Raw genomic sequence first — 26,906 nt, 5'->3', positions numbered from 1 at the left:
TTCCTATTCTCTTATGCTGTTATTCATCTACTGTGTTGATGGTATTGATGATTTTAAAACTATTGCTTACTGTTTTATAGCAAAGAGTTATGCCAGAGTCACTGGTAATCATTGTCTTACTTTAATCATTGTATTAGTCAGCTTTCTGTCACAGAGACAAAATGCCTGACAAATATAGCTTAAAGGAGGAAAGATTTATTTTGACTTGTGATTTCACAAGTTTCAGTCTGTGGTCAGCTGGCTCCAAGGCTTCAGAAACATCATGGTGGAGAGCATGGCAAAGGAAAACTATATCTCACAATGATTAGAAGCCGAGGGGCCAGGGATTTAGCTCAGTGGTACCAGTGCCTGCCTGGCAAGTCCAAGGTCCTGAGTTCAATCCCTGGTACTGGAAAAAAAAAAAGAAAAAAGAAGCTGAGAGAGCAGAAAGGGAGCCAGACTGAAAGATACACCCTCCAAAGGCAGGGCCCCAACTGGACCCACCTCCCAATAGGCCCATTCAGCTATCAACTCATCAATGGATTGATGCACTGATGATGTGATTGCCCTCATGATCCAGTTGCCTCTGAAATCCCCATCACTGAACACAGGAGACTTTTGGGGGACATTCTAGATTTAAATTATAATAATTATTATATCATTGAGAAATATAGAAACCCTGATAGGCCGGGGATTTAGCTCAGTGGTTCTGACACCTGCCTTGAAAGTGCAAGGTCCTGAGTTCGATCTCTGGTACCAAAAAAAAAAGATCCAGGAAACCCTGATAAAGGGAATGCATGTGGTTCTGATCATGTAACTAAAAATCTAAGACTAGAACTCAGTCCTCTGATAACCTATGCAGTGTTCTTTCCACATTTTATCTTGCTGTTGGGAGACAGAATGAAGTGCTAGATATGTAGTGTATAACAATGTCATAAGGCTTGCCAAATGGATTGATAATAAATATCATTGATATATATTATGTATGTTATATAGGATATATATCCATTATATAATATGTATTACAGATGTGAATATATAAAATATGAAAGATATCATTGGTAAATATCATTGCCCAAAGGCAAAATGACATTTGGTCCTTAGGTGGTTAAGTTCTTTTTCTTATTAAACAACCTTGCAAATTTTTGAATAGAAAAAACATTAAATAAATAAACAACCCTGCAAATATTTTAAAGACAGGGTATCACTCTGTAGTTCAGGCTAGCCTTGAATTCACTATGTAGCCCAGGCTTTGATTCTCCTGTCTGATCCTCCCAAGAACTGGGATTACAGCTGTGTGCCACCATGTTTACCTTGCAAATTTTTGAATGAAAAAAAACAAAAACCTTACCCAGAACCTCTCCTATGTCCACTCCTATTCTTGCCAATAAATATAATTTTATGATTTTACTATTGTAGCTTAGACAAAATTTTATATTTTTTTCTTAATATCTCATAGGCCATTGTACTTTATGGTTATAGTCTTCAAATTTATTTTCCTTTTTTTTCAGTACTGGGGACTGAACTCAAAGTCTTCATATTGTGCTACATACCCAGCCCTCTTTTCAAATTTTGAGACAAGCTGGGCTCAACCTTATGACCCTCTTACCTCAGCCCCGCAGTGTGTTGGGTTTATAGGCATGCACCATCGTGCCCAGCATAGTCTTCACATTTATTTTCATAAAATATAATAGTTCATAAAATTGATATATCCTAACAGTGGCAGTTAAAGAGGATTTAATTGGTAAATACTAACAAAACCCAAAATGACAGTGCTTATACACATACAGCCTATTGTAGGAAAAGGGTATAATAAAGAAACAGCATTAGAGCTGGGGATTTAGCCCAGTGGTTCCGTCGCCTGCCTCGCAAGCGCAAGGACCCGAGTTCGATCCCTGGTACCCAAAAAAAAAAAAAAAAAAAAAGGAACAGCATTAGAGAAGGGGTCTGCATTAAAGTCATGATGTCTCATAGCAAGGGGTCCAGAGAAGTCAGGGAAGAGAGGCAATGGTCCTCCCGCTGGATGGCCTTCCTCTCTCAGATCAGAAATCATGTCTACACTGAGCACCTTAGAACCAGAGAGTCCAAACATCTCAGCTGGAACTTTTGTGTAAGTGACTCCATTTTTTTTTCTTTTGGTGCTGGGGATTGAACCCCAGGGCCTTATGCCTGTTAGTAAATCTATTTTGATTTTTTTCCAGGTTTATTGGGGTCTAGTGCAAGAACATAGGTTAAAAAAATGGCCTCCTATAATTTTTATTCAACAGGTACTAAGTGAAACATTTTAATATTTAATGTGAAGCTCTGCTGAATAACATTATTTGGGAAGCGCTGTCATTATCAAAGAGGGTTGCCTAGTGATTATATAGAAGGTTCAATCTACTTTTGTGTTTACTCTGTTTAGCTGTTAAAGTTTTAAATGGTAAATGAAGATTTTTTTGTTTGGCTGTTTTTTTGTTAGTTTTGTTTTTTTGTACCAGGGACCGAACTCGGGACCTTGTGCTTGCAAAACAGGCACAGTGCCACTGAGCTAAAATCCCCGGATGTTTGGCTGTTTTTTTAAGATATAATTCATATCCCATACAATTCATCCATTTAAAATGCACAATTCCATGGCTTTTAGTTTTCCTTCCATCACCACAACCAATTTTAGAATATCTGGTCACCTCAAAAACACTTTTGTCACCTCAAAAATAAACCTTGTGTTTTATACCTGATTTCCCTCTCCCCTCCAGCCCTAGGTAATCACTAATCTTTCTTCCACATGATTTGCCTTTCGTGGACATCTTATATAAATCAAATCCTAACACTGTGGTCTTCTGTGACTGGCTTCTTTCACTTAGCATAATGCTCTCAAGGTTCACCTATGTTGTAGCATGTATCAGTACAGTGGACCCTTGACTTATGAACTCACTTCATTTGTGAGGGCTGGTTGTAACTCAAATTGGTCAACTGAAGGCTCAGGCTCCTCTACACAGCCTTCAAATTCTCTCTCCTGTGCTCGCTTCGGCAGCACATATACTAAAATTGGAACGATTCAAAGAAGATTAACATGGCCCCTGCACAAGGATGACATGCAAATTCATGAAGCGTTCCATATTTTTTTAAAAAATTCTCTCTCCTGTATACAGGCAGATTACAGTGTCCTTAGAGAGACATCAGCTCAGGATTTCTCAACCCCACACAAGGAAGGATTTTGTCATGTTCCTTCCAGAACTCTTTAAGGGTTAAATCTGTATCTGTAACCATGTGGAAACACAAGAGGCCAGCTTTCAGGTCATAACTCAAGACTTTGTAAGTTAAAAACAAAAAAAGGTTGGTCGTGACTGAAGAGTCCACTGTACTTCATTCCTTTTTTATGACTGAATGATAGCCCATTGTGTGGTTATTCATTCATCAGCTGATGGAAATTTGTGTTGCTTCAACCTTTTGGCTATTATGAATAATGCTGCTCTGAACATTTGTGTATAAGTTTTCATATTAACAAATATTCATTTCTCAAGTTTATGCCTAGGAGTGGAATTACTGGGTCATCCTGCAACTCTGTGAGTAACCATTTAGGGAAGTTTCAGGCTGTTTTTCAAAGTGGTTGCCCCATTTGACATTCCTGGCTGCAGTGGATGAGTGTTCCAAATTGTCCATGTCCTTGTCTGCACTTGTTATTATCATCTTTTTTATTCTGAGCCAACATAGTGAATGTATAGTACTATTTCATTGTGATTTGGATTTGCATTTCCTTAATGGCTAACGATGCTGAGCATCTTTCCATGTGCTTATAGACAGTCACTTAGATTTATGTCAGAATCAAATTAAGAATGAGAAGCAGAGACCTATATAGAATTGGCATTTTAAAAAATCCAAACCAGGGGCTGGGGATTTAGCTCAGTGGTTCCGTTGCCTGCCTTGCAAGTGCAAGATCCTGAGTTCAATCCCCAGTACTAAAAAAAAAAAAAAAAATCAAACCAATGGTGGTGGGAGGCTTGAAGGAAGGGGAGGGGAATGGGAAAAAAAGGGAAGGGAGAAAAAGAAGAATTGAGATATATTATATACAGGTACAAATTCCCTATGATTAATGTGATCAATATGTATGACAAACGTACTAATTTTTAAAAGATTAAAAAATAATAAATAATCCAAACCAAGAACAGACCCAGTTATCTGGAAAATTAGGCAAGATAGAACCAGTTGTGTCACTGTTCAAGAGCATTGCCGAGAACTGGGAAATTTTAAATTAATGACCTAGTCAATGAAGCAGGATTCAGAATTTAGATGTTAGAGATCAGAAGTCAAAGAGTTTCCTAAATTAATTCAGATGCTATGACTGTAATACCATTACTATCAGCTCTAATCAAAGCAAGCCAGAGACTGGAGGCCATGGGGGTGACTGTACTTGTTATATAGTGTTATTCCCCCAGATAGGAGCAAGGAGATGTGAGCCAAGATAAGTATCCACATCTGCTGCCAGGGCTGTGTCATAAGCAAGAAGAGAAAACCCAAGAAGGTGTATATTGAGGAAGCAAAATAAATTTTAATTATGTTCAGATATGCCTATACTCAAATTTACTTTTATAGAAAATTCAATGAAAAACATCACCACCGCAAAGCCAAGTTTCAAAAGGCCAAGGATCGTTTAGTTCATGAAGTACAAATACGAAATAAGAGAATTAAACAACTTGAAGATGAAACCAGAATACTGCAAGAAAGAATTAAACTGGTGAGAAATAAAAAAAGAGTACTAATGATGCTGCTTATCAGCCATTTAGAGAAAGCCCAGTCAGTTTTTAATTATTTGTGGTCTCTTCACAGTCCTTGTTTACATATCTTTGGGGGGAAGGGTACCATCTTTCAAAGTGACTAATTCTTTAAGCTCTGCCAAACAGTAAAAAAGACTCAAATATTGCTAAATCAAATTGGACACTAAAAATATTCAGCACTGCTAGTTTCTGTCTTGCCTTCAAGTGAATTTTTTTTTCCCAGTACTAGAGATTGAACCCAGGGACTTAGCACTGGGTTACATTTCCAACACAGTTTTTTTTTTTTTTTTGAGACAGTGTCTCCCTAAGTCATTAAGTTGTCTAAGATGAGTTGGAATTTGCAGTCCTCTTGCTTCAGCCTCCCAGTGCTGAGTTTACAGATGTGCACCACGACACTCAGATAGATATCTTTTATTGAATATTGCTCAGCAGAATCTTTCAAACCATCCTTAGTAACTCGTTCCTGCTTTATGTGGCCTTCATTTTGTCTGAAACTTTAGTGTCAGTTTAAAGTGGCAGTAGAAAGAGGAAATCGTTTTCTTTATTAATTCTTTTTGTCTTCTTTAAAAATTATTTTTCCATATAAATTCTTATAGTGCCTTTAAACTTTTTTTTCTAAATATTCCTGATTTCTTTATGCTTCTCTAATTGGCTTGTGACTTATTAGTATATGGGTAAGAAGAAAATGGGTCAGATGAATAGGATCAAATACAGATGGTTTTCAGATCATTAAACTGTATAAATTGAAAATGGAGAGCAATGGACTAGGCCAATCATATTTTCCCTTCTCAGAATCTCCAGTCTATTGCAGAAGAAATAGCAATCTTGGTTCATGGGTCAACCAGAAAACTCAACAGTCCCCATCTGTACTGGTAACTTCCCTGTGCTGCCCACCTTCCATATGTAGGCTTCTGTGTGAAGACAGGCCCCGTGTCAGCAGGTGTGCTTCCTCTCCTCCTGATTGTGCAGGGTAAATAGTGTTCCCCCAAACCATGTCTACTCAGAACCTCAGAGTGTGACCACACTTGAAAATTGGTTCTTTTGCAGATAGAATTAATTAAAATGAGGTCATCTTGGATTAGGGTAAATTCCAAATTCAATATGACTGGTGTCTATAAAACTTCTAGGACTCTGAGAACATTAATTGCTGTCATATTAGGCCACTCAAGTTGTGGTAATTTACTTAGGCAGCACAAGAAGCCAGTGTACTAACAGAATCACAGGTCTCCAGGAAATGTCTTGGGTATCACCAATATGCAAGAGCTAAGAAAGGAAATGGATCTTTCACTCACTACCACTGAAGGGTTCTGAGGGCTTTGGCCTTGGACTCGGATTCAAATTCTAGCCCTGATATTTAGTTTCATGATTTTGAACAAGTCTCTGTATATTGTTTTCTTCATCTGTAAAATGGAGAAAAATATCTCCACCTCACACATAAGGCTTTGGGAGCTTTTGCATTTGGGTTGGGTTGGGTTTTTCGGTTTGGGTTTTGGTTTTCTTGAGACAGAGTCCTGCAAAGTAGTCTAGACTGGCCTTGTACTTGCTATGCAGCCCAGGCTGACATCGAAGTCACAGCTCTCCTCCCACAGCCCTCTGAGTGCTGGGATTACAAGTGTGTGCCACTGTGCCTGGCTTCCTTACACACACACACACACACACACACACACACACACACACACATGGCTTTTGTGAGAATTAAAATATAAAATTCTTAGGCCGGGGATTTAGCTCAGTGGTTCTGCTGTCTGCCTCAGAAGTGCAAGGACCTGAGTTCGATCCCTGGTACCAAATAAATAAATAAATAAAATTCTTAAGGTGGCACATGTATATTTTTCATAGGTATCACTTTCCACCTTTGTGTATAATCTTTTAGAAGCATGTTGACTGATGGATCCATAGTTCATAAGACAAAGTGTGAACAGAAACAGAAATACTTAGCCTGGAGAAGACAGATATGACAGCTTTTAATGCCACGGTTCTACAAACCTGAGTGCTCTGAGAGTACTTATTTTAGGACCCGCAGACCAGAGCCCTGTGCACAGACAAGCTACACTTACCTTCTGATTCTCCAAAAGCTAGTATTTCTTCTTTTGGCTTCATTCCATCAATCTCCTCTTCATACAGCAAGCCAATTGAGTCCTTTAATCGTTGTGACCATTCAAACCAGATTTTCCCAATATTTTATCCTATTTCCACGATAGGTGTCTTGATTTAGAGGTGTGTTAAAAATATGGTGTTTCCAAAGGTCAGGGTCTCCCTTTCTAATTGAGTTATATGAGTATAGGATATTCTATTCTCAACCCTTACCAGTACATTAGTAATTAAATATCTTTAGTAGCAGGTGAGATTATCACTAGACACTGAAGGGTCCTGGAGAGAGCTTTAAAATGTAGGATGCTTTGCTTCAGAACATAACCTCACCTCCTTCCTTGTATATCTTTAATAGTAAATGGACAGTGTTTTCTGAATGACCTACATTAATAGTTTATTTAAAAGAAATATAAAATTACTCCTTTTGCCTGGTATGGTGGCACATATCTGTAACCTCTGCTACTCAGGAGGCTGAAGCAAGAAGATTGCAAGTTTGAGTTTAGTCTGAGCAACTTACCAAGATCCTGTCTTAAAATTTTTTAAAAAGGGTTGGGAATATAACAGTGGAAAATCATTTGCCAGACATGTGGAAGGCCCAGTACTAAGAAAGAAATAAAGGAAGGAAAGGAAAAAAGAAAAGCCCCTCTTAATGCTGTTATTCACCCATCTGCCAAAATTGTTGTAATTTCCCCCATGCACACCCTGTTCACTCCCACTGCTGGCAGGGGGTGGAAACAGAAATGGATGGGGAGGGAGGAAGGTGCTTACTACCATCTACAGGTCATTGCCAAAGTAAAATCAGCAGTTGTGTACGTTGGGGCTCGAAACTCTCACCAAGAGTGATATTTATCAATATCTATGGATGAAAGAGTATAGGAATGTTAGCATTTTTTCACAAAATGTACTTCTTTATCACCTTAGCTGAAACTTCACTCCTTATTGCTTTGGGGGAAAAATCACTGGTAGAAAATGAAGCACAGTATTGAGCTAGAAGCCACTTCAGCACTGTCACTGCAGAAGTCTCCGCACTTGGTTCACAGGCTTGGCTTCCCAAGCCAGCTGGGCTCCTGACACTGCCTGCCTGGCAAGGGGGCTAAATCTTACCTCCCACCCTCTGCCCTACAAAGAATATGGCTATGAAACAGATGGAAATGTATTACATGGGGAAATTTTCTCTCTTTTTTTTTTTTTTTTGGTACCAGAGATCGAACTCGGGTCCTTGCGCTTGCACAGCAGGCAGTGAAACCACTGAGCTAAATCCCCAGCCCTCAATATAAGCTTTTTAAGAATTTAGTTGTATTTGTTGGTGATTTGTTACTGGGATCTTATTGGAAATTGAATATTCAGATATTTTTAAATGTTTATGCAAAAGAATGATTAAATATCCAAACAAAATATATTACATAAAGAACCAAATTGCATTCAGGAATACCTAGTTAGGAATGAATAACAATGTCAGCAAACATCTGGAGACAGATTAGAGAACAGGAAAGAGAAAGTAAATAAGAACGCTTTGTTGTTAGTTTGAAACAGGCTGAAACTCTTCTATTTCTAATTCTTTTCTTTGCCATGATAATCTCTAGGAGAAGGCATTCCAGGACCAGATCTTGGCCCAGAATGATATCCTACTCCTAGAAAAAAGGAAACTTCTAGAACAAGTCACCAATCAAGAAGAACTAATCAGCAGCAACAAAAGCATAATCTCTTCAATCCAGAGCAAGTAGGTGCAGCCCTGCCTGGGAGCCATTGGATACCCAAAAGGATGTTTCTCCCTCAACCATCAGATGAATCCAGGGACTCTGAGTCTGTGGCATAGCCCAGTGGTGGCGAACCTATGGCATGTGTGCTACAGCAGGCAGTTTGTATCATTGAAAGTTCTAAAAGGTTCACTATCACTGGCCTAGCATTTAACTCTTGCTGTGCTGTCTGCTCTTTTCAGCAGATCATGCAAGTGGCAGAAGTCGTGAAATTAAAGAGACTGTCAGTTGGGTGTGATGGTGCACATCTGTAATCCAAGCCCTCTGGGAGGCTCAGGCAGGAGGATCCCAAGTTCCAGCCCAGCCTGGGCAACTTAGATACTTAGCAAAAGCCAATCTCAAAAAATTTTTGAAGTTTATAAAAGGGCTTGGGATGTAGCTCAGTGTGAAGGCCCTGGGTTCAATTCCTAATACAACACAAAAAATAAATAGAAATAGACTATCATAGAGGAGGCAGGCCCATCATTCAGATAGCAATGCGGTCTCATTGAGGAGCTGGCTATGTGTATTCTGGCCACTCTGTATGTGTTGATGCTACTTTTTTTTCCCCCATTAACTTTATTGGTACATTTTAGGTATACAATACAGTTACATTCATCATTGGGATCTTGTACCATTACATGAGTCTCTTGGTTCTTCTTTTTTTTTCTCCTTCCCTTGCCCTCCCTTCACCCCCTCCACCCTTCCCTATTTACAAAGACCTTGTTACCATTTTTTTCGTCTTCTCATATTTATTCCTTTCCCTTTTTTCCCTTCCCCTACCCCTCCCAATTCCCCTGCTCTTTTAGACCTTTTCTTCCTGTTACACAATATCAGTTATACATTTTTAAAATTACAATATTAAGATCTAGGAGACATTACCACAGATTTTACAGAATTTAAAAGGATATAGAAAGCATATTACAAAAATCTGTTTTGAAATAAATTTGACAACTTCCAAGAAGTAACTTGGAACACAAATTAATGAAACTAACTCTGGAGGAAATATAAAATTTGACTAGCACCTATTAAAGAAAGTATATTCCTAGCTTGAAAACCTACCTATATGACAACAGCAGGCTCATAAACATTTTAACTGATAAATTATATCAAACAATTAAAGCAGAAAAAAGAAGGAACACTTCTCCCTTCATTTTAGGAACTCAACATTGTGCTAATCCTAAAATTGGATAAAGATAATAGAAGAAAAAGCATGAACATAGATAGAAATTTATTTAACAAAACAAACTATTAGAAGTCAGATCTGGCAGGATGTAGAAAGTGGTTTTGTTATAGGGATGGCAGTGTTGGTTCAGCATTGGAAGATCCACCCCCAAAAGTCATCATTTTAACAGAGAAAAGGAAAAAGCCATATGATCCTGTCACTAGTTGGAGAAAGAGTATTGGACCAAATTCTACAGCTGTTCATGGTAAAAGCTATCAGGAGACTAGAGGTAGAATAGAAACTTCTCAACAAATTAAAGACATGTACTCCATACTTCCATTGAGAATGCCTTGTATGAATGGAGAAGATACAATGCTTTCTCCTTAAGGTAGGGAACAAGGGCAGATATGCTTACTCTTTATCTGTCCATTAAACTTTGAAACCTAGTCCCCACCAAAATAGTCTGGCAATAAAATGACACAACTAGGATAGGATTGGCCTGGCAGAAGCAAAATCTTTGTATGTAGATGAAATGATCATCTACAGAGAAAATACTAAGAAATCTCTAGGAGCTCCTAGAACTTGTACTTGAATTTAGCAGGATTAGAAAACACAAGGTATATATAAAAATTCAGGTCTGTGTATACTTGCTATAAATGAAGAACTGGATATTGAAATTTAAAAGTTATGTAGGAGTACAAAAGACCCAGAAAAGCCAAAAACAAAAACAAAAACAGTGTTGGAAGACGTTTAGTACCTAATTTTAAGACTTTTTCTAAAGCTACAGTAATCAAGACAATGTTGGTGTAAGGAAAGACATATTGATCATTGGAATAAAACAGAGAATCTAGAAATAGAACCACATATATGGTCCACTGAGTTTTGAAAGATCATTTAACATTAGCATTTTATAGAATATAAACTCAATTCAAGAGCTGAGGAAGAGATAGTGTTTTCAGCAAACGGCACTAGAACACCTGGTATCCGTATATAAAAAATTAACCTCAACCCTTTTTTTCCATACATGAAAATAACTTGAAGGGATCTATGAACCTAAATATGAAAGCCTAAAAGTATAAAACTTTAAGAAGAAATTATAAGGGAAAATATTTATGAATTCAGGGTAGGCAAGAACTACCTAGGATACAAAAAACATGATGTATAAAAGAAAAAAATTGATAAATGAGATCTCATCAAAATTTAGAAATTTAAATGACATCATTAAAATGAAAAGTAGTCCTTAAACAGACCATGTTTACAATGCATATTACCTATGACCAGAATATATAAAAAATTCTTAGAGCTCATTAATAGACAACCCAATTAAAACATAGATGTAAGAAGATGATAAATAGCCAGTATAGCACAAGGAAAGGTGTGCAACTCTAGAATCAGAAAAATACTAATCAGTACAATAATAAGATTGGGTTATACACTCATTAGGGAGATGAAGTTAAAAGTTTTAAAAGCCTTGTCATGACGTTTTCTTTTTGTTGGATTCTCCCCTTTTGCGTTTAATTTGTCATGCCCAATGGATTCATTCTGCTGGGTTTCCTGGGGTTGTGATCCTCATTGTCTTTTCCTAGGGTATTGTCTAAAATTTTTTGGAGTGCCGGTTTGGCATTTATGAAGTTCCTGAGGTGCTCTTTATCATGAAAGTATGTTATTTCTCCATCAATTTTGAAAGATAGTTTTGCAGGGTACATCAATCTGGGTTGGAGGCTGTTTTCCTTTAGGGCTTGAAATACATCACTCCAAGCTCTTCTTGCCTTGAGGGTTTGCATTGAGAAGTGTGCTGTGATTCTGATGGGCTTTCCTTTGTATGTGATTTGTTTCTTTTCTCTCACTGCTTGTAGAATTTTGTTCTTCTGTTGGATTTCTGGAATCCTAACTATTATACGCCTATGTGTAGATTTTTTTTTTTTGATTAAGTCTAGCTGGAGTCCTATATGCCTCACTTATCTGTATGTCAGGTTCTTTTCCCCTCCTTGGGAAGTTTTCTGCCATCACTTCTGTGAAGAGTTTTTTTATGTCATCTGCACTCTCTCCTCTTTCTTCATTGACTCCAATCAGTCTTATGTTATTCTTCTTTGCATCGTCTAGCATCTGCTGGATTGATTTCTCATGTTCCCTTAAATTTTAAAGCAATTTTTCTTTTCATCATTAATTGCAATCTTATCTTCTATATGTGAAATTCTATCCTCACATTGGTTCATTCTGATGCGCAGACTTTTGATGGAGTTTTTAATCTCTTGGAAATCTGTTTGTATGTGATTTATGGATTCCATTTGTTTCCTATGTTGGGATTCCATCATATTCCTCAGATATCTCTATTTTTTTTATCTGTGTCCTCTCTAGATTTATTAATCACATCTTGCACCATGAGCAAACTCTTTCCTGTTATCTGAGTAATTATTTCTGATTTCATTTTTCCCAGATCCTCTTTTGTTGCCAGTTCAGAGAGTCCAGGTGGTTGAGTATTAGAGTGTTCCATCCTGTTTCCCTTTGGGGTTGCTGTAGGTGATCCAGAAGTCTGTTTTTGAGGCACGTTTATGTGTCTTCTCATTTCCATGGTGGGGGGGGTGCTTCTGGCACCCACGCGGCTCACCTTCTCTGCCCTAGGACCTTGGGATGGCAGTGGGGGAGCTTCTTTAGGGGTGCTGGGACCAGCTGAGCTTCACTCCCCTAGGAGCCTGGGATGGAGGCAGGGAGCTTCTTCACGGGTGCTGGGACAAGCTGAGCTTCACTGCCCTAGGACCCTGGGATGGCAGTGGGGGAGCTTCCTTCCAGGTGCTGGGACAGCTTGATGCTACTTTTTATCATTTGATACCTATGGAATCAAGGTAGCCCAAGAGAGACTTGGTTCATAGGCGTGATTTAAATCATGAAACCTATAGGATACCAACATATTTGTTAAAAGAAGTATGCAGAGCAGGTAGGAATGTAGAGATGAACTTTCTCAGCATCATCTCCATAGGAGAATGTAATCACAATCAAAAATTCTCTTAGCCAGGTGTGGTGGCACATGCCTGTAATCCTAGCACTTGGGAAGCTGAGGCAGGAGGATTGCTGTGAGTTCGAGGCCAGCCTGGGCTACACAGTGAGTTGAAGGACAGCCTGAATTCCATAGCAAGACCCTGTCTCGAAAAACCAAAAAAAAAAAAAAAAGTTCTCTTACAGCAAAATGAGAACAAAGAGAATGGGTTGATCTTGATATATAAGGTTACCAAAAATAACTATAATAATTAACATTGTTTAAGCACTTACTATGTACTAGATACACTAGGTACTGTTCTAATACTTCCCCCTTTCCTCCTGACAGCATATTGTTAGCCTTAGTTTACAGGTGAGATGTCAGTGGCCAGGCCCCATGTGGTTCTTGGCGCCCTGGTCCTGGCACCACAGCACCCTACTGGCAGATACTCTGGGCACATACTGCTCTGAGCATACCTGGAGAGCTTCTGATTATCTTCTATGTTCATGTTTCCCTTCTTCTACAAACCATATCATTCATGTCCTTCTCAAACTATATCATAGCTCTGACAGTTTATAGATTGGAAACTGTGACTCACATTTGTAATCTGCTAAGGGTCACACAGCTAGGAAGTGGCAAATCCAGAGCTCAAATACAAACCTGTGATCAAAACAGTTTTATTGTTGTGTCTTCCAAATAAAATGTAGCCTAGATAAGTGAACCTGACATAGTGATTAAGAGCTCAGGCTTAGAAGTCTTAAAAGATCTGGCTTCACATCCCAATTCTACAAATTTGTTTTCATGTTCCTTCTCTTCTCTGAGCCTCAGTTTCCTCAACTATAAAATGAGCTTCAAAACAGCAAACATTTAATGAGGTAGTTGTGAGTATTAATGAGCTAATTCATGAGAAGTTTTCAGTGCTTCTTATGTGGGTGGGTTACAGGCCCTATGCACAGGGTAAGCGGTTGCTGAATGGCTAATGCTGCCACCACTGTTTCTATTTCTTTTGTTTTCTTTTTGTTTGTTTGCTTTGTTTTATTTTGTTTTTTTGAGACAGGGTCTTACTATATAGTTCAGGCTGGCCTTGGATTCACAATGTAGCCCAACCTGGCCTCCAACTCCTGCTTTAGCCTCCTGAGTGCTGGGATTACAGGTGTGTGCCATCATGCCCCACCACTGTTTCTATTTCTACAAAAGAAGCAGAGCCAGCTCTGAGTGAGATACGAACCAGATACAAGCTGTGTAGCTATAATATTTGAAGGGATGCAGTTTCAGTCCTATTCCTAAATGGGATATCTTTTCTTAAATGTCTCAAGCTCTATAATTGGACCTTTCATATTCCTGAGCCTATACTGTATTTAATAAACATGTACATGCCAGAAGCTTATTAATTTTTACTTAGCTGTGGAATATGGTAAGGATTATTCTGCCAAACTTGGTTCTAAAACCCAGACAGTGCTCTAATTACAGCTCTGATGTATGCCATTTGTAGAGCATTTTTCCTGGATAAAGAAAATAAGCAACTACAGGAAAAGCATTTCCATCTCATGCAGCAAGTTGTCCTCTTAGAGCACAGTTTATGGAGCATCCAGATAAAAGAGGTAGGATGTGTACTTTTTATTGGGTCCTTAATGTGAAGCTTCAGTTGCTAAATTTGCTTTGCTTTCTCATCATCTTCATATTGCTGTAGCCCTGCTCTCAGCCTCATAGTGGGCTGTGACCCTTAGACTGCTGCTCTTCATTGGGCCAGCTTTTATTAACACTCTCTTAATGCGTGATCCCAAAGCAATTTGTGTTATATCTCTGAGCATTTTCCTTGACACACTATATTGCCATTGTTTTTCTTTTCTTTTCTTCTCTATCTCATTAACTCAGCAGTGAGACCCCAGAGAGCAAGAACTGCAGCTCATTTATCACTCTGTGGACAAGTGCTCCATAAATATTGGAGAATGGATGGACATTAAATGTTTTCATACATATATTTATATATATATATATATATATATATATATATTCCTCGTTCTGAACAACACTGTTTGCAATGTTTCACGCTAGGCAGACTTGAAAAGAAGGATGAACAAATGTGAGGCTCAGAGAAATAAAGGAAATCTAGACTAGTTTGGTAATGAGTTACGACTAAGGACAGCATCTGAGTCAGAGAAAATCAGTTATGTTCCAACAGTTCAGAAAGACAAGAAGGTAAGTTCAGAGAAACGCAGAAGATAATACAGTTTCAGAGAAAGTCCAGAGTCTGGCTGGTGAGCAAGTCAGAAAGAAGGACTTCCATGAGCAGAAGTATACTCTGAATGTGGTGTAGAGGTGGTTTCTTTCCTTCCTTGGTTTTTTTTTGGGGGGGGGGGGGCAGGTACCGGGGATCAAACTTGTGACCTTGCGCTTTCGAGGCAGGCACCAGAACCACTGAGCTAAATCCCCGGCCCTCCTTTCCTGGTTTGTATCAGATGGAAAACATTCCTTCCTGAGCTACTTCACAATGGATCCTGCTTCTTGGGCACTATTGCTATGAGTATAAGACTTGCATTTTGTTTTGTCTTGGAAAGATAGTTATTTCAAGCTTTGTGAGTTGTTTAGAAGGTTTTAACAAAAGTAGAACTCACTGACATCTTCAAACCTTTCAAACTCTTCCCTCAAACTGATTCCAAAGGCTTCTGAAACACATGTATCTTATTACTTTTCTCGTTGCAGAGACAAAAATACCTGACACCCAAAGTTAAGGAGGAAAGGTTTATTTAGCTCACAGTACAGAGAGGTTTCAGTTCATAGCTGGCTGGCTCCAAGTGCAGAGTGGCATCAAAGAGGAGAAACAGTTCATGATGGCAGAAGGGAGAAGCAGGCCAGGGATATAAACCCTACAGACCATGCTCTCAGTGATCTGTTTCTTCCAACCAGACCCCGCCTCCCAATAGCAATTCAGCTCTAATACGTTCATAATCCAATTACTCTTCAAAAGCCCTTCCTATGAATGCATGAGACTTTGGAAGAACATCTAGATACAAACCATAACAGTAGGCAACTCTGCAGATGCAGAAAGTAGATTAGTGGTTTCCTAGTAGTGAGAGGTTAAAGGCCATGGGATTTATATGGAGGGTGATGAAAATTTTTTGTGTGTGTTTTGGGGTTTTTTTTGTTTTTTTGGTACTGGGGATTGAACTCGGGTCTTTGTGCTTGTGAGGCAGGCGGTGGAACCACTGAGCTAAATCCCCGGCCCCCTGGATATGTTTTAAAATTCACTGTGGTTGGTGTCTGCCTTGCAAATGCAAGGTCCTGAGTTCGATCCCCGGTACCAAAAAAAAAAAAAAAAAATTCACTGTGGTGATACTTATACAACTCTTCAAATAATACTACTAAAAACCACTGAGTTATGTGCTTTAAGTGGGTGAATTATATAATATGTAAATTATATCTCCATAGTCAGTACAAAAACAAAGATTTTTTTGTGGTACAGAGAACTGAATCTAGGGCCTTCAGGCTGGGCTATATCTTTAACCCTTTTTTATTTTTTTATTTTGAGACAGAATTTCACTAAGTTGTCTAGGCTGGACTCAAATTTGATACTCCTGCTTCAACCACTCATACAAAAATAAAATGGTTTTTTAAAAAAAAATAAAAGGTTGTTAGAGATGAAGTAGAATAATGCACATAAATTACCTAGTACAGTTTTTGACAAAGAGTTGGCATCCAGGAATGATAGCTTCTACCTCTCAATGCACATACATTAACTTGTTTGTTTGTTTGTTTGTTTGAGACGGGTTTCCCTATGTAGTTCAGGCTGGCCTTGAACTCACTATGTAGCCCAGGGTGGCCTCGAACTTGTGGTGGTCCTCCTGCCTCAGCCTCCCAAGTGCTGAGATTATAGGCATGTGTCACCACGCCTGGCTATACTTGTTCTTATATTAAACATTTATTGAGTTTCTGCCGTTTGTTAGATTATATTTTCACATCAATCCTGAAAAACTGGATATTAACTGTTATCCTCACCTTAGAGTTGTAGGAACCCAAATTCAAACAGGTGAAGAGACATGTCATAATCTAGCTGATAGAGCCAGAATTCAAGCTTAATGAAATGAAAGCATCCAAATAAGAAAGGTGCTGGGTATGGTGGCTTTCACCTATAACCCTATCACTTGAGAGGCTGAGGGAGGAGGATCAGAAGTTTGAGGTCATGTGGGGCTACACAGTGAATTCAAGGCCAGCCTGGACTACAAAGTAGGATCTTGTCCAAAACAAAGAAGGAGGAGGAGGAAGAGAAAGAAAGAAAGGGATGGGGAGGGGGAAGAGGAGAGAAGAAGGAGAAGGAAGTGTAATTGCCACTGTTTGCTGATATACTCTAACATGTAGAAATCCCTCAATATTCCACCAATAAAACTCTGTTAGACCGAATAAACAAATACAGTAAAGTTGCAGGATACAAAATCAACACAACAAAAATCAATAGTACTATTGTATATACCAACAATGAATTTTCTGAAAAATAAATCAAGAAAATCACACTTATAATGCTATCAAAAAATAATTAACAACTGGGTGTGGTGGCGCGTGCCTGTAATTTCAGCACTTGGGAGGCTGAGGCATGCGGATCACCAAAAGTCCAAGATCAGCTTGGGCTACATAGTGAGTTCAAGACCACCCTGAACTGCATAGTGAGACTTTAAATTATTATTTATTATTATAAATTACTATTTATTATTATTAAAAATAATAGGAATAAATTTAGCTAAAGAAGTGAAAGATCTTGTACATGGAAAACCAAAAAGCTTTCATTAAAAACTTGAAAAAGACACAAATAAATGGAAATATATTAGTGCTCACGGACTGAAAGAATTAGTATTGTTAAAATATCCCTATTTCCCTATGCAATACTCAGATTCAGCCCAATCCCCATCCAAAGCCCAATGTCATTTTTACCCAAATAGAAAAAAAATCCTAAAATTCATTTGGAACCACAAAAAGCCCTAAATATCCAAGACAAACCTTGAGTATAAAGAACAAAATTGGAGGCCTCATACCACCCGATTTCAAACTATAATACAGAGATATAGTAACTGAAACAGCATGATTACAAATGACCAACAGATACCTGAAAAAATGCCCCACATCACTAATCTTAGGGAAATATAAATTAAAACCACAGTGATGTATCACCTCATACCTGTGAGAAAAATAAAAGATAGTAAACATTGATGAGGACTCGGGGAAACTTGTACCCTTGTATACATTGGTGGGAATAATACAGCTATTATGGAAAATTAATACAGCCATTATATAAAACTGTATGGAAGTTTCTCAAAAACTAAAAGTAGGATTACAATATAATCCAACAATCCTCCTTCTGGTTATATAACTAGAGGATTTTTAAATACACACATGCTGTATTTATTTTAGCTTATTCATGATAGCCAAATTATAGAATCAATCTAAGTCCATCAATGGATAAATACACAAAGAAAATGTATATATACACAGTAGAATACTATTCAGCCTTTAAAAGGGGAAATTCTGTAATTTGTACCAACAAGGATGAACTGAAAGGGAATTATGTTAAGTGAAATAGTCAAGCATGGAAAAATAAGTACTACTTATTGTCACTTATATGTGGAATCTAAAGCAAGCAAACTCATAGAAGGAGAGAACAGAATGGTTACCAGAGGCTGGAAGATGGGAGAATGGGGCAATATTGATCAAAATGTATAGTTTTAGTTAAACAGGAGGAATAAATAAGTATGAGAGGTGTTGCATATGTTAATTAGCTTAATTCAGTCATTCTACATTGTGCACATATATCATCCATCATACCCCATAAATATATACAAATATAATTTGCCAATATTGGTAACATTTTTTGTTCTTGTTTTTTTGAGATAAGGTCTCATTACATAGTTCAGGCTCCCATCAAACTCATTATGTATAGCAGGCTGACATTAAATTCACAATCCTTCTCCCTCAGCCTTCCAAGTGCTGGGATTACAGGCATATGCACCATGCCAGGCTTCTAGTAAAATGTTTTAAATCATTCAGACTAGCAATATCCAAATATTCATGTCTTTGCATATACATACTCATGGCAGCAGCTTTATTCATAATAACAAAAAAGTGGAAACAACCCAATCTACATTGTTAATGAATTGATAAGCAAAATGTTCTGTTCATAAAATGGAATATTATTTAGACATAAAAAGAAATGCAGCAAGGCACAGTGGTGCACGCCTGTCATTCCCAGCACTCAGGAGGCTGAGACAAAAGGATCACTGCAAGTTCTAGACCAGCTTGGGCTACACAGTGAGTTCAAGGCCAGCCTGATTTACATAATGAGACCTTGTCTCAAAAAAAAAAAAGAAGTACTGATACATGCTACAACATGAATGAAACTTGAAAGCATGCTAATGGTTTTGGTTTTTGTTTGGTACCGGGGGTTGAACTCAGGTCCTTGCGCTTGCGCAGCAGGCAGTGAAACCACTGAGCTAAATCCCGGGCCCGCATGCTAATGTTTATAGAAACCAGAAACGAAAGGCTACATATTGTATAATCACATTTATATGAAAAGTCCAGAGTAAAAAATCCAAAAAGACAGAAAGTATAGTAGCAATTGCCAGGGTCTGGGAGGAAAGAGGAACAGACAGGTGAATGATCATGGGTTTGGAGTTTTGCAGGGGGAAGGGTGTGATGAAAATTTTCTGGAATTAAATAATGGTGACAGTTGCATAAGTCTGAATATAGAAAAGTACTACACTGAACATGTTAAGAGTTATGTGCTATTATGTGAGTTACTTGTCATTGAAACTCTTATTTAAAAAGAAAAAAAAAAAGAATAACACCAAGTACACCTGTAATACTAGCATTCCAGGAGGCTGAGGGGGTTGGGGACTTAGCTCAGTGGTAGAACACTTGCCTAGCAAGTGTGAGGCCCTGGGTTTGGTCCCCAGCACCAAAAAATTTTAAAACCAAAAAGCAAAAAAAAAAAAAAAGATGCTTCTATTTCCAAAATATATATAACAAAGGAAAGAAGCAAGATACAGTGTATAGGACTATGTGTGCAGGTAGGCAGACAGATCTACATAGATTATATAGGTTTTATTTTATTTACTTTTTTTGGTACTGGGGATCGAACTTGGGACCTTGCGCTTGCGAGGCAGGCGCCGGAACCACTGAGCTAAATCCCCGGCCCTTATATAGGTTTTATATATGGAAGGAGGGAGAGAGAGAGACTGGTAGACTTACAGAGCAGGTGAGAAAACAAGCAACTTTTCATTCTATCTCTTTTATGTTTTATTGTTTGTAGTATGGGCAAATATATGTATTTTTCATAATCTGTATCTGTATCTACATATTACAAGTTCTAGGCTCACATTGCCAATGGTTTATCATTATAATATTTAATATTAAACCTTTCTTTCCTTTCAGGAAACAATTAGTGACATTCCTCAGCTTGAATTATTGAATAAAATACTGCCTTCACCAAACTCTAGGTTAGTAAAATCAAGATAATCATCTGCATCCCTGAGAGTCATAGCTGCTAACTAGTTCTAAATTCCTGGATTGAGAAAGCACGGGGCGGGGGGGGGGGGGCTTTCTACTTTTAGTATTTGAATTTTCTCCCAATTCCTTCTCCCCTTGCTACCCCTTTGCCCTCACATTCTACAGAATTCTGATTTAAGGTAGGAGATAATCCACAAGCACAGGTTTAAGTTTTATTTGGTTTGACTGTTTCGTTTGTGCTTGACAGTTATAAAAAGGTGAAATCCTATCAATACCATACTCCTGCAAGCCCAAATATCTACCAAGCAATCCTACCCATATGATGTCCTCACATATGATCTTTCTCAGTTCCTCAGGAATAGGTTTGGTAGAGTCAGCTGGAAGTCTTCAAGAAAATGAAGAACATAAGCCAGAAGCAGCAACGACAATCCCAGAGTCCCCTGCGTCTCTTTCCCATTCACAGAATTCTGAAACTGGATACATAAATGTGGCTTCTCTGAAACAGACACACAGCGTACAAGAACAAGACCAAAAGTCAAAACTATAAAATCACTGGTGACTGAGACTATACTGATCAAAACCTGCTAATTTAAAGCTTGGACACAAACGTGGACTATGATACGGAGAAGAGTTTCCACAGATCTCAGATCTCTAGTAGACAGCAACCAAGAGTCTTCAAAATTGCTGATAAATTCATTAAACAATTTCTAAAAGCTGGGGATTTAGCTCAGTGGTTCTGGTGCCTGCCTTGCAAGCGCAAGGTCCCAAGTTCAATCCCTGGTACCAAAAAAAAAAAGAGTAGAACAATTTCTAAAAATAGATTTCTCAAGTTTGTTTGATATCCTCAGATGCTTTGTATTGCTCAATGTAGTGATTTAAATTCAATGATTTAATTAGGCTTCTCTTCAGCAGAACACATTATGGTTAACTCAGCATTCCATCTAATTATTATGGATAGTTTTTGTATTTAATTATTATCTAAAAGTAAAAATAATGTATTTTTTAAACAAAAAAAGTCCTATAATTTTACTTTTTTTTTTTTTTTTTTTGGTAGTACTGAGGATTGAACCCAGAGCCTTCACACTGAGCTATATCTCTGGCTCATTTTATTTTTTACTTTGAGATAGGGTCTAAGTTGCTAAGTTTCCCAGGCTAGGCTCAAACTTTTGATCCTCCTGCCTCAGTCTTGTACAGTGCTGGGATTACAGGCATGTGCCACCACATCTAGCCCTATAATTCTACATTCTTAACTATTTTCATTTTCGTTATTTTCATTTTCTTTTTTTCTGGTACCGGGGATCAAACTGAGGACCTTGTGCTTGCCAGGCAGGTCAGGCGCTACTGAGCTACATCCCTGTATCCCAGAGTTATTTTCATAGTCTGATTTCATTTCATTTCATTTTTGGCAGTACTGGGGATCAAACCCAGAGCCGCATGCATCCTGAGATTCCTGAGTTTGAAGTATTGAATATAGCCCCAGCCGTAGTTTGATTTTTTTTTTTTTTGCCGTAGTCTGATTTTTAATTTAATACATCATGAAAACATTGCCAATAGCCATGTGACATTCCATCATGTTGATGCCATATAAATTACTTAGCCCTTCTTTATTTTTTCTGCTGTTCTAAAATTTTTTATACAGATCAGTGGGTTTCATTTTAGCAGATTCATACATGCTCATAACATACTTTGATCATTTCCATCCCCCCATCAACCTCCCTGCTAGTTTCACATGGTGGGGGGTTGACACATATATATTCTGCTCATATCCATCCTCCCTATTGCCCATTCTCATACCCCCATCCTCTTATTCTATTCCTCTTATTCCCTTCCAGAAGGGATAGTAGTATCCCTTCTGCTTTCTTAGCATCTTTTTTAGATTCCACACATTAGGAGAACATGAGATATTTGTCTTTGAGTCTGACTTATTTTGCTCATTGTGCCTCAATAAACACAGGTATACAGGTAACCCCATAGTATACTGAGTTTAATTTCTTCAAGTATATACCAAAGAGTGGTATAGCTGGAGGGAGCAAAGGTAGCTATACTTTGTTTTTGGGGTTTTGTTTTTGTTTTTGAGAAACTTCCTACTGATTGCCACAGTAGTCATACTAATTTGCATTCTACCAACAAAATAGACAGGTTCCATTTTCCTGGATCCTCACCAGTATTAACTGATGTTTTTTCCTTCAGCAATGGGGAGTAGACCCGGGGCTTTTGCACTGAGCTACATCCCCAGCCTTTTTTATTTTTTATTTTTATTTTGAGACAGTGGTACAGGATTTTTATGTAGAAAGGGGACACCAAGGCCTTTTTTCCAGGAAGCAGGTTTTTTTGTGCCAGCACTGACTCAGCAGATCCGTATCCAAAGGCTGAGTGCCCAATATAACATAGTTGTACCTTTTTATACAATTTTTGTGTCTCTGTCTCCCTTATATAGGCATACACTAACATTTTACGTCTGGTTTGGTATACATTAACATTCTGCTGTCTGATTGGGTATGACTTATGCTAGATTTACGTCAGAACTACACATGCTACACAGACGCTATCGCTACACTGTAAAAAGTTCCCACCCCAGAAAGGGACACTACCACAAGGTTCCACTAAATTGCTAAATTGCCCAAGCTGGGCTTGAATTTAGGATCCTCCTGCCTCAGCCACCCAGAGTGTTGAGTTGCAGGTGTATGCTACCATGTTCCACATGTTTTTTGTATTCTTGATGGTAGCCATTCTGATTGGGGTAAGATGGAATCTCAATGTAGTTTTGATTTGTATTTCCCTACTGGCTAAAAATAGGAACTTTCTTCATATATTTATTACTGGCCAGATGCAGTTCTTTTGAGAAGTGTTTGTTCATTTGCTTATTTATTGATTAGGCTATTTGATGTTTTTGTTGAGCTTTTGTTTTTGGGGGTTTTTTTGGTACGGGATCACTGAGTTCTTTATATATTCTACATAACCCTTTGTTGAAAGATTAACTTGTAAAGATTTTTTTCCATTCTGCAAGCTGTCTTTTCACTCTATTGTTTGCTTTGCTGTGCAGAAACTTTTTAATTTGATATAGTCCTGTTTAAGTCTTGCTATTATTTCCTGTGCTACTGGAGTCCTATTTAGGAAGTCTTTGCCTATGCCTGTGGATTCAAATGTTTTCCCTATGTTTTCTTCTAGTAGTTTTAAAGTTTCAGGTCTTATACCTAGGTCTTTCATCCATTTTGAATTGATTTTTGTGCGGGGTGAGAGATAAGGATGTAGTTTCAACCTTTTACATGTGGATATCCAGTTTTCCTAGTACCATTTGTTAAAGAGGCTGTCTTTTCTCCAATGCATATTTTTGGTTCCTTTGTCCAGAATCAGAAGACTGTAGTTATGTCGTTTTTTAAATTTTTCCTGTGTCATCTATTCTTGTCCATTGGCCTACATGTGTATTTTTGTGCCAGTATTATGCTGTTTTTGTTACCTTAGTTTTACAGTATGATTTGAAATCAGGTATTGTGGTGTCTCTAGCCTTGTTCTTTTTACTTAGGATTGCTTTGGCTATTCTGAGTCCTTTGTGTTTCTATGTAAATTTTAGGATTGTTTTCTCTAGTTCTGTGAAGAATGTCATATTTTCATGGGGATTGCATTGAATCTGTAGATCACTTTTGGAAATATGGCCATTTTGACTATTAATTCTGCCCATCCATGAATATGGGAGGTCTTGCCATCTTCAGTTGCCTTCAACTTCTTTCTTCAGTGTGCTGAAATCTTCATTGTAGAGCTCTTTCACCTCCTCAGTTAGAGTCATCCTTAGGTATTTTATTTATTTATTTAATTTGGGGGGGGGGGCGGGTACCAGGGATTGAACTTGGGAACTTGCGCTTTTGAGGCAAGTGCTGGAACCACTCAGCTAAATCCCTGGCCCCGGTATTTTATTTTTTTGAAGTTATTGTGAATGAAGTTGATTTCCTGGGAGTTTTTTTCCCAGCTGGCCCATTATTGGTGTTTAGTACAGCATTTAAGTGTCGAGTCTGTATTCTGCTACATTGCTAATTACATTTACATGCTCTAAAAGGTTTTTTGGTACAATTTTTAGGGTCTTTTAAGTGTAGGATCATATCATCTGCAAACAAGCATAATTTTACTTCTTCCTTTCCTATTTGGATTCCTTTTTTCTTTTGCCTAATTGCTCTAGCTAAAATTTCAAGAACTATATTGAGTCAGAGTGGTAAGAGTAGACATCTTGCCTTGTTCCTGACGCTTAGCCCTTCTCTTGTTATTTGACTTTTTAATTCTATTTAAGATTATGCTATTTTAGTATAATCTGATGAAGGTCTAGAGCATGTATTTCTTTTCTTCTCTTGAGTTACTCCAGAAAACAAATTCACAAGATTGGCATTGGATATCAATGTTAATATGGCTCTGGTACCGTCACTTATTGTATTGCTTTAAAATGGCTTCCCTAAGGCCTCAATTTCTTAATAAAAGGGAATAACAATACCTATCCCATAGGATTGTGAGACCCAAATGAAACAGAAGTATGTAAAGTTTTTAGCACTATTAACTGCTTAATGCTGGCTATCATTTATTTTCACTAGTAGTTTATGAGTGGACTAGTTTTTCCACAACCTCATCAACATCAGATATTCTCAATTTAAAAATTTTATTGTAAGGGCCAGGGATTTAGCTCAAATGGCGCTGTGCCTACCTTGCAAGTGCAAGGTCCTGAGTTAGATCCCTGGTAACTGCAAAAAAAAAAAAAAAAAAAAAATCAATCAATAAAAATTTTATTTTAAAACAGTGGGAATAAAACTATACTGAAAGATGGACTGTTGTTCCACGGCCTTCCTCCTTTCCTTATTCTCCTCTTCCTTCATCTTCAGTTAGAGATAAGAAGACCAAATTAAAAAAAAAAAAACTGGACCTTTAAATTAAGGCACGTTGAATTTTTTTTAATTTTTTTGGTACCAGAGATCGAACTTAGGACCTTGGGCTTGCAAGGCAGGTGCAGTGCCACTGAGCTAAATCCCCACCAGGCACCCTGAATTTTTATAGGTAACCCTTGCTTATCAGACCACTAGAAAGGATGATCAAAATATACAGAAAATAATTGCTATTATATCAAACCCATGCCAAGATCACCCTCTCAGCTCAATCCATTGACTCTTATTTATTGAATACCCTCATATTTATTGAATACTAGACACTGCAGCTACAGCTGTGAACAAGACAGACTAGGGGAGTCTCTACCTATGGAGTTTACATGCCTGGGGGGGGCGGACAGGAAATGATCTATGGAGCTAGATCATATAATTTTGAATGGTGAGCAATATGAAGAAAAATCAATGATCTGAGTGACAAAGGGCGACTTTTAGTTTGGGTGCAAAGTTGCCTCTGTAGAGATGACATCCAGGCTCAGCCATCAAAGACAAGGAGTGAGGCAGGAGACTATGGTGTGGCAAAGCTGTCTAGGGAAATAGGCATAACATGTTAATTACAAAATCCCTGGCACAGAACAATTCCTAAAGCCCTGCATCCACACTTCTTGTGAGAACTTGAGCAGGCTTTCCACAAGTAGGCCTAGACCTGACCAAGGAGAAGTACAAAAGGACAGTGGACATCGAGCTTCTGTTACTGTGATCTCTCACTGGAGACGAGACCACTCTCCTCCTGCATAGTGTATTTTCCTACTTTTACTTGGCCCAAACTCATCTGCACAGCCTGGTTTACCCCCCGCCCCCCCCCCCCTTTTCTTTTTTTTTTTTTTTTTTTTTTTTTTGTACCGGAGATCGAACTCGGGACCTTGCGCTTGCGCGGCAGGCGCCGGAACCACTGCGCTAAATCCCCGGCCCCTCCCCTACTTTTAATAAATGTGAAAGCTTGCTACCATTTGTGCTTGTATTGACCAATTCTTTGTTCAGGATAAAAAGAAGCTAGAAACCATCTCTAAAAGGAGATTGCAGCACCGCAAAACCCGGTAACAGGAGCAAGCCCCTTTCCCCGTTAAGATATGTAAGAATATTTTGGATAAGTAACAACTAGTACTGGTACCAAGGGCCTGCAGAGATTTAATTTTTCAAGGAACAGAAAGGCAGACCACAGTAACTGATGGGGAGTGGTACAGGAAGAGGCAGGTAGCCAGCGGCCAGCTTTACGCATTTAGGGTGGGGAAACCAGGTGTGATTTATAAGCACGAGGATACTTTAATGGGCCAAGGCTCCGTGAAAAATGAGTTGGAAGCTTGTGGCAGAACTGAAATTAAAATTCTAGTGTTCTAACTTCAAGGAAGGGTTACTTACTGAGCAAGCCTATGTGCCATGGTGTTCTAAATGCTGACGGATGGACAAAAGAGGTCTTTTCTTCACTGAGTTTCACCACCCTGAACTGAGGTTAAAAAAATTTTTTTAAAAACTACATGTGACGGTTCTGAAGCCCTGGCTTCAAGGGCTAAGCACCTTCGAGACAGTCCAAACGCCCTACCGAAGAAAAATTAATTTGTACTGCAACTAATACAGCCATATGAGCTGGATGCCCGTCAACTTGTACCAAAAAGACACCTACACTTGCCTCCTCCTCGCTCCCATCCTTTTCCAGCCCCACACCTCCTCCCCCTCCTCCTCGCTTCTTCCCGGCGAGATCTCTCAGCTCTGGGGAGCCGGCGGGAGTGCGCCTAGCGTCAGAGGCGGTGCTTCAGGGACCGGGGCCCGGGCTCGGTTGGCTCCTACTGCGTCTGCGCCGTG

The 26,906-nt window shown here is 38.5% G+C and overlaps 1 protein-coding gene, 1 long non-coding RNA gene and 1 other non-coding gene across 32 annotated transcripts in view; 2 read left to right on the top strand and 1 right to left on the bottom strand.

The window, feature by feature from the left end:
* Positions 1 to 25,131, top strand: part of Ccdc30 (coiled-coil domain containing 30) — a 121,284-nt gene extending 96,153 nt beyond the window's left edge. For 21 of the 30 annotated variants that reach the window (XM_087215169.1, XM_087215155.1, XM_087215158.1 and 18 more), the window contains 6 exons: positions 3,483 to 3,524; positions 4,552 to 4,693; positions 8,408 to 8,544; positions 14,156 to 14,300; positions 20,116 to 20,180; positions 20,539 to 25,131. In XM_087215169.1, coding sequence (XP_087071295.1) covers positions 3,483 to 3,524; positions 4,552 to 4,693; positions 8,408 to 8,544; positions 14,156 to 14,300; positions 20,116 to 20,180; positions 20,539 to 20,737 — 730 coding nt within the window. In that variant the 3' untranslated portion in view covers positions 20,738 to 25,131. The remainder of the gene's footprint in view (positions 1 to 3,482; positions 3,525 to 4,551; positions 4,694 to 8,407; positions 8,545 to 14,155; positions 14,301 to 20,115; positions 20,181 to 20,538) is intronic. The other 9 variants (XM_087215182.1, XM_087215165.1, XM_087215179.1 and 6 more) reach the window with 5 other exon arrangements.
* Positions 1 to 26,906, bottom strand: part of LOC147827177 (uncharacterized) — a 28,595-nt gene extending 1,689 nt beyond the window's left edge. The window contains exons 1-2 of the long non-coding RNA XR_015452714.1: positions 26,466 to 26,906; positions 20,506 to 20,686 (exon numbers count right to left, since the gene is read on the bottom strand). This is a non-coding gene — a long non-coding RNA (uncharacterized LOC147827177). The remainder of the gene's footprint in view (positions 1 to 20,505; positions 20,687 to 26,465) is intronic.
* LOC147827178 (U6 spliceosomal RNA) lies at positions 2,977 to 3,083 on the top strand. Its single transcript, XR_015452829.1, has one exon. It is a non-coding gene; the product is annotated as a U6 spliceosomal RNA (small nuclear RNA).

This window comes from Heterocephalus glaber, unplaced genomic scaffold, assembly GCF_053883595.1.
Source record: "Heterocephalus glaber isolate CG9 unplaced genomic scaffold, H.glaber_assembly_v1.0 deba00001452, whole genome shotgun sequence".
In the NCBI taxonomy this organism is placed as follows: domain Eukaryota; kingdom Metazoa; phylum Chordata; class Mammalia; order Rodentia; family Bathyergidae; genus Heterocephalus; species Heterocephalus glaber.
This window is presented reverse-complemented; position numbering and strand designations above follow the sequence as displayed.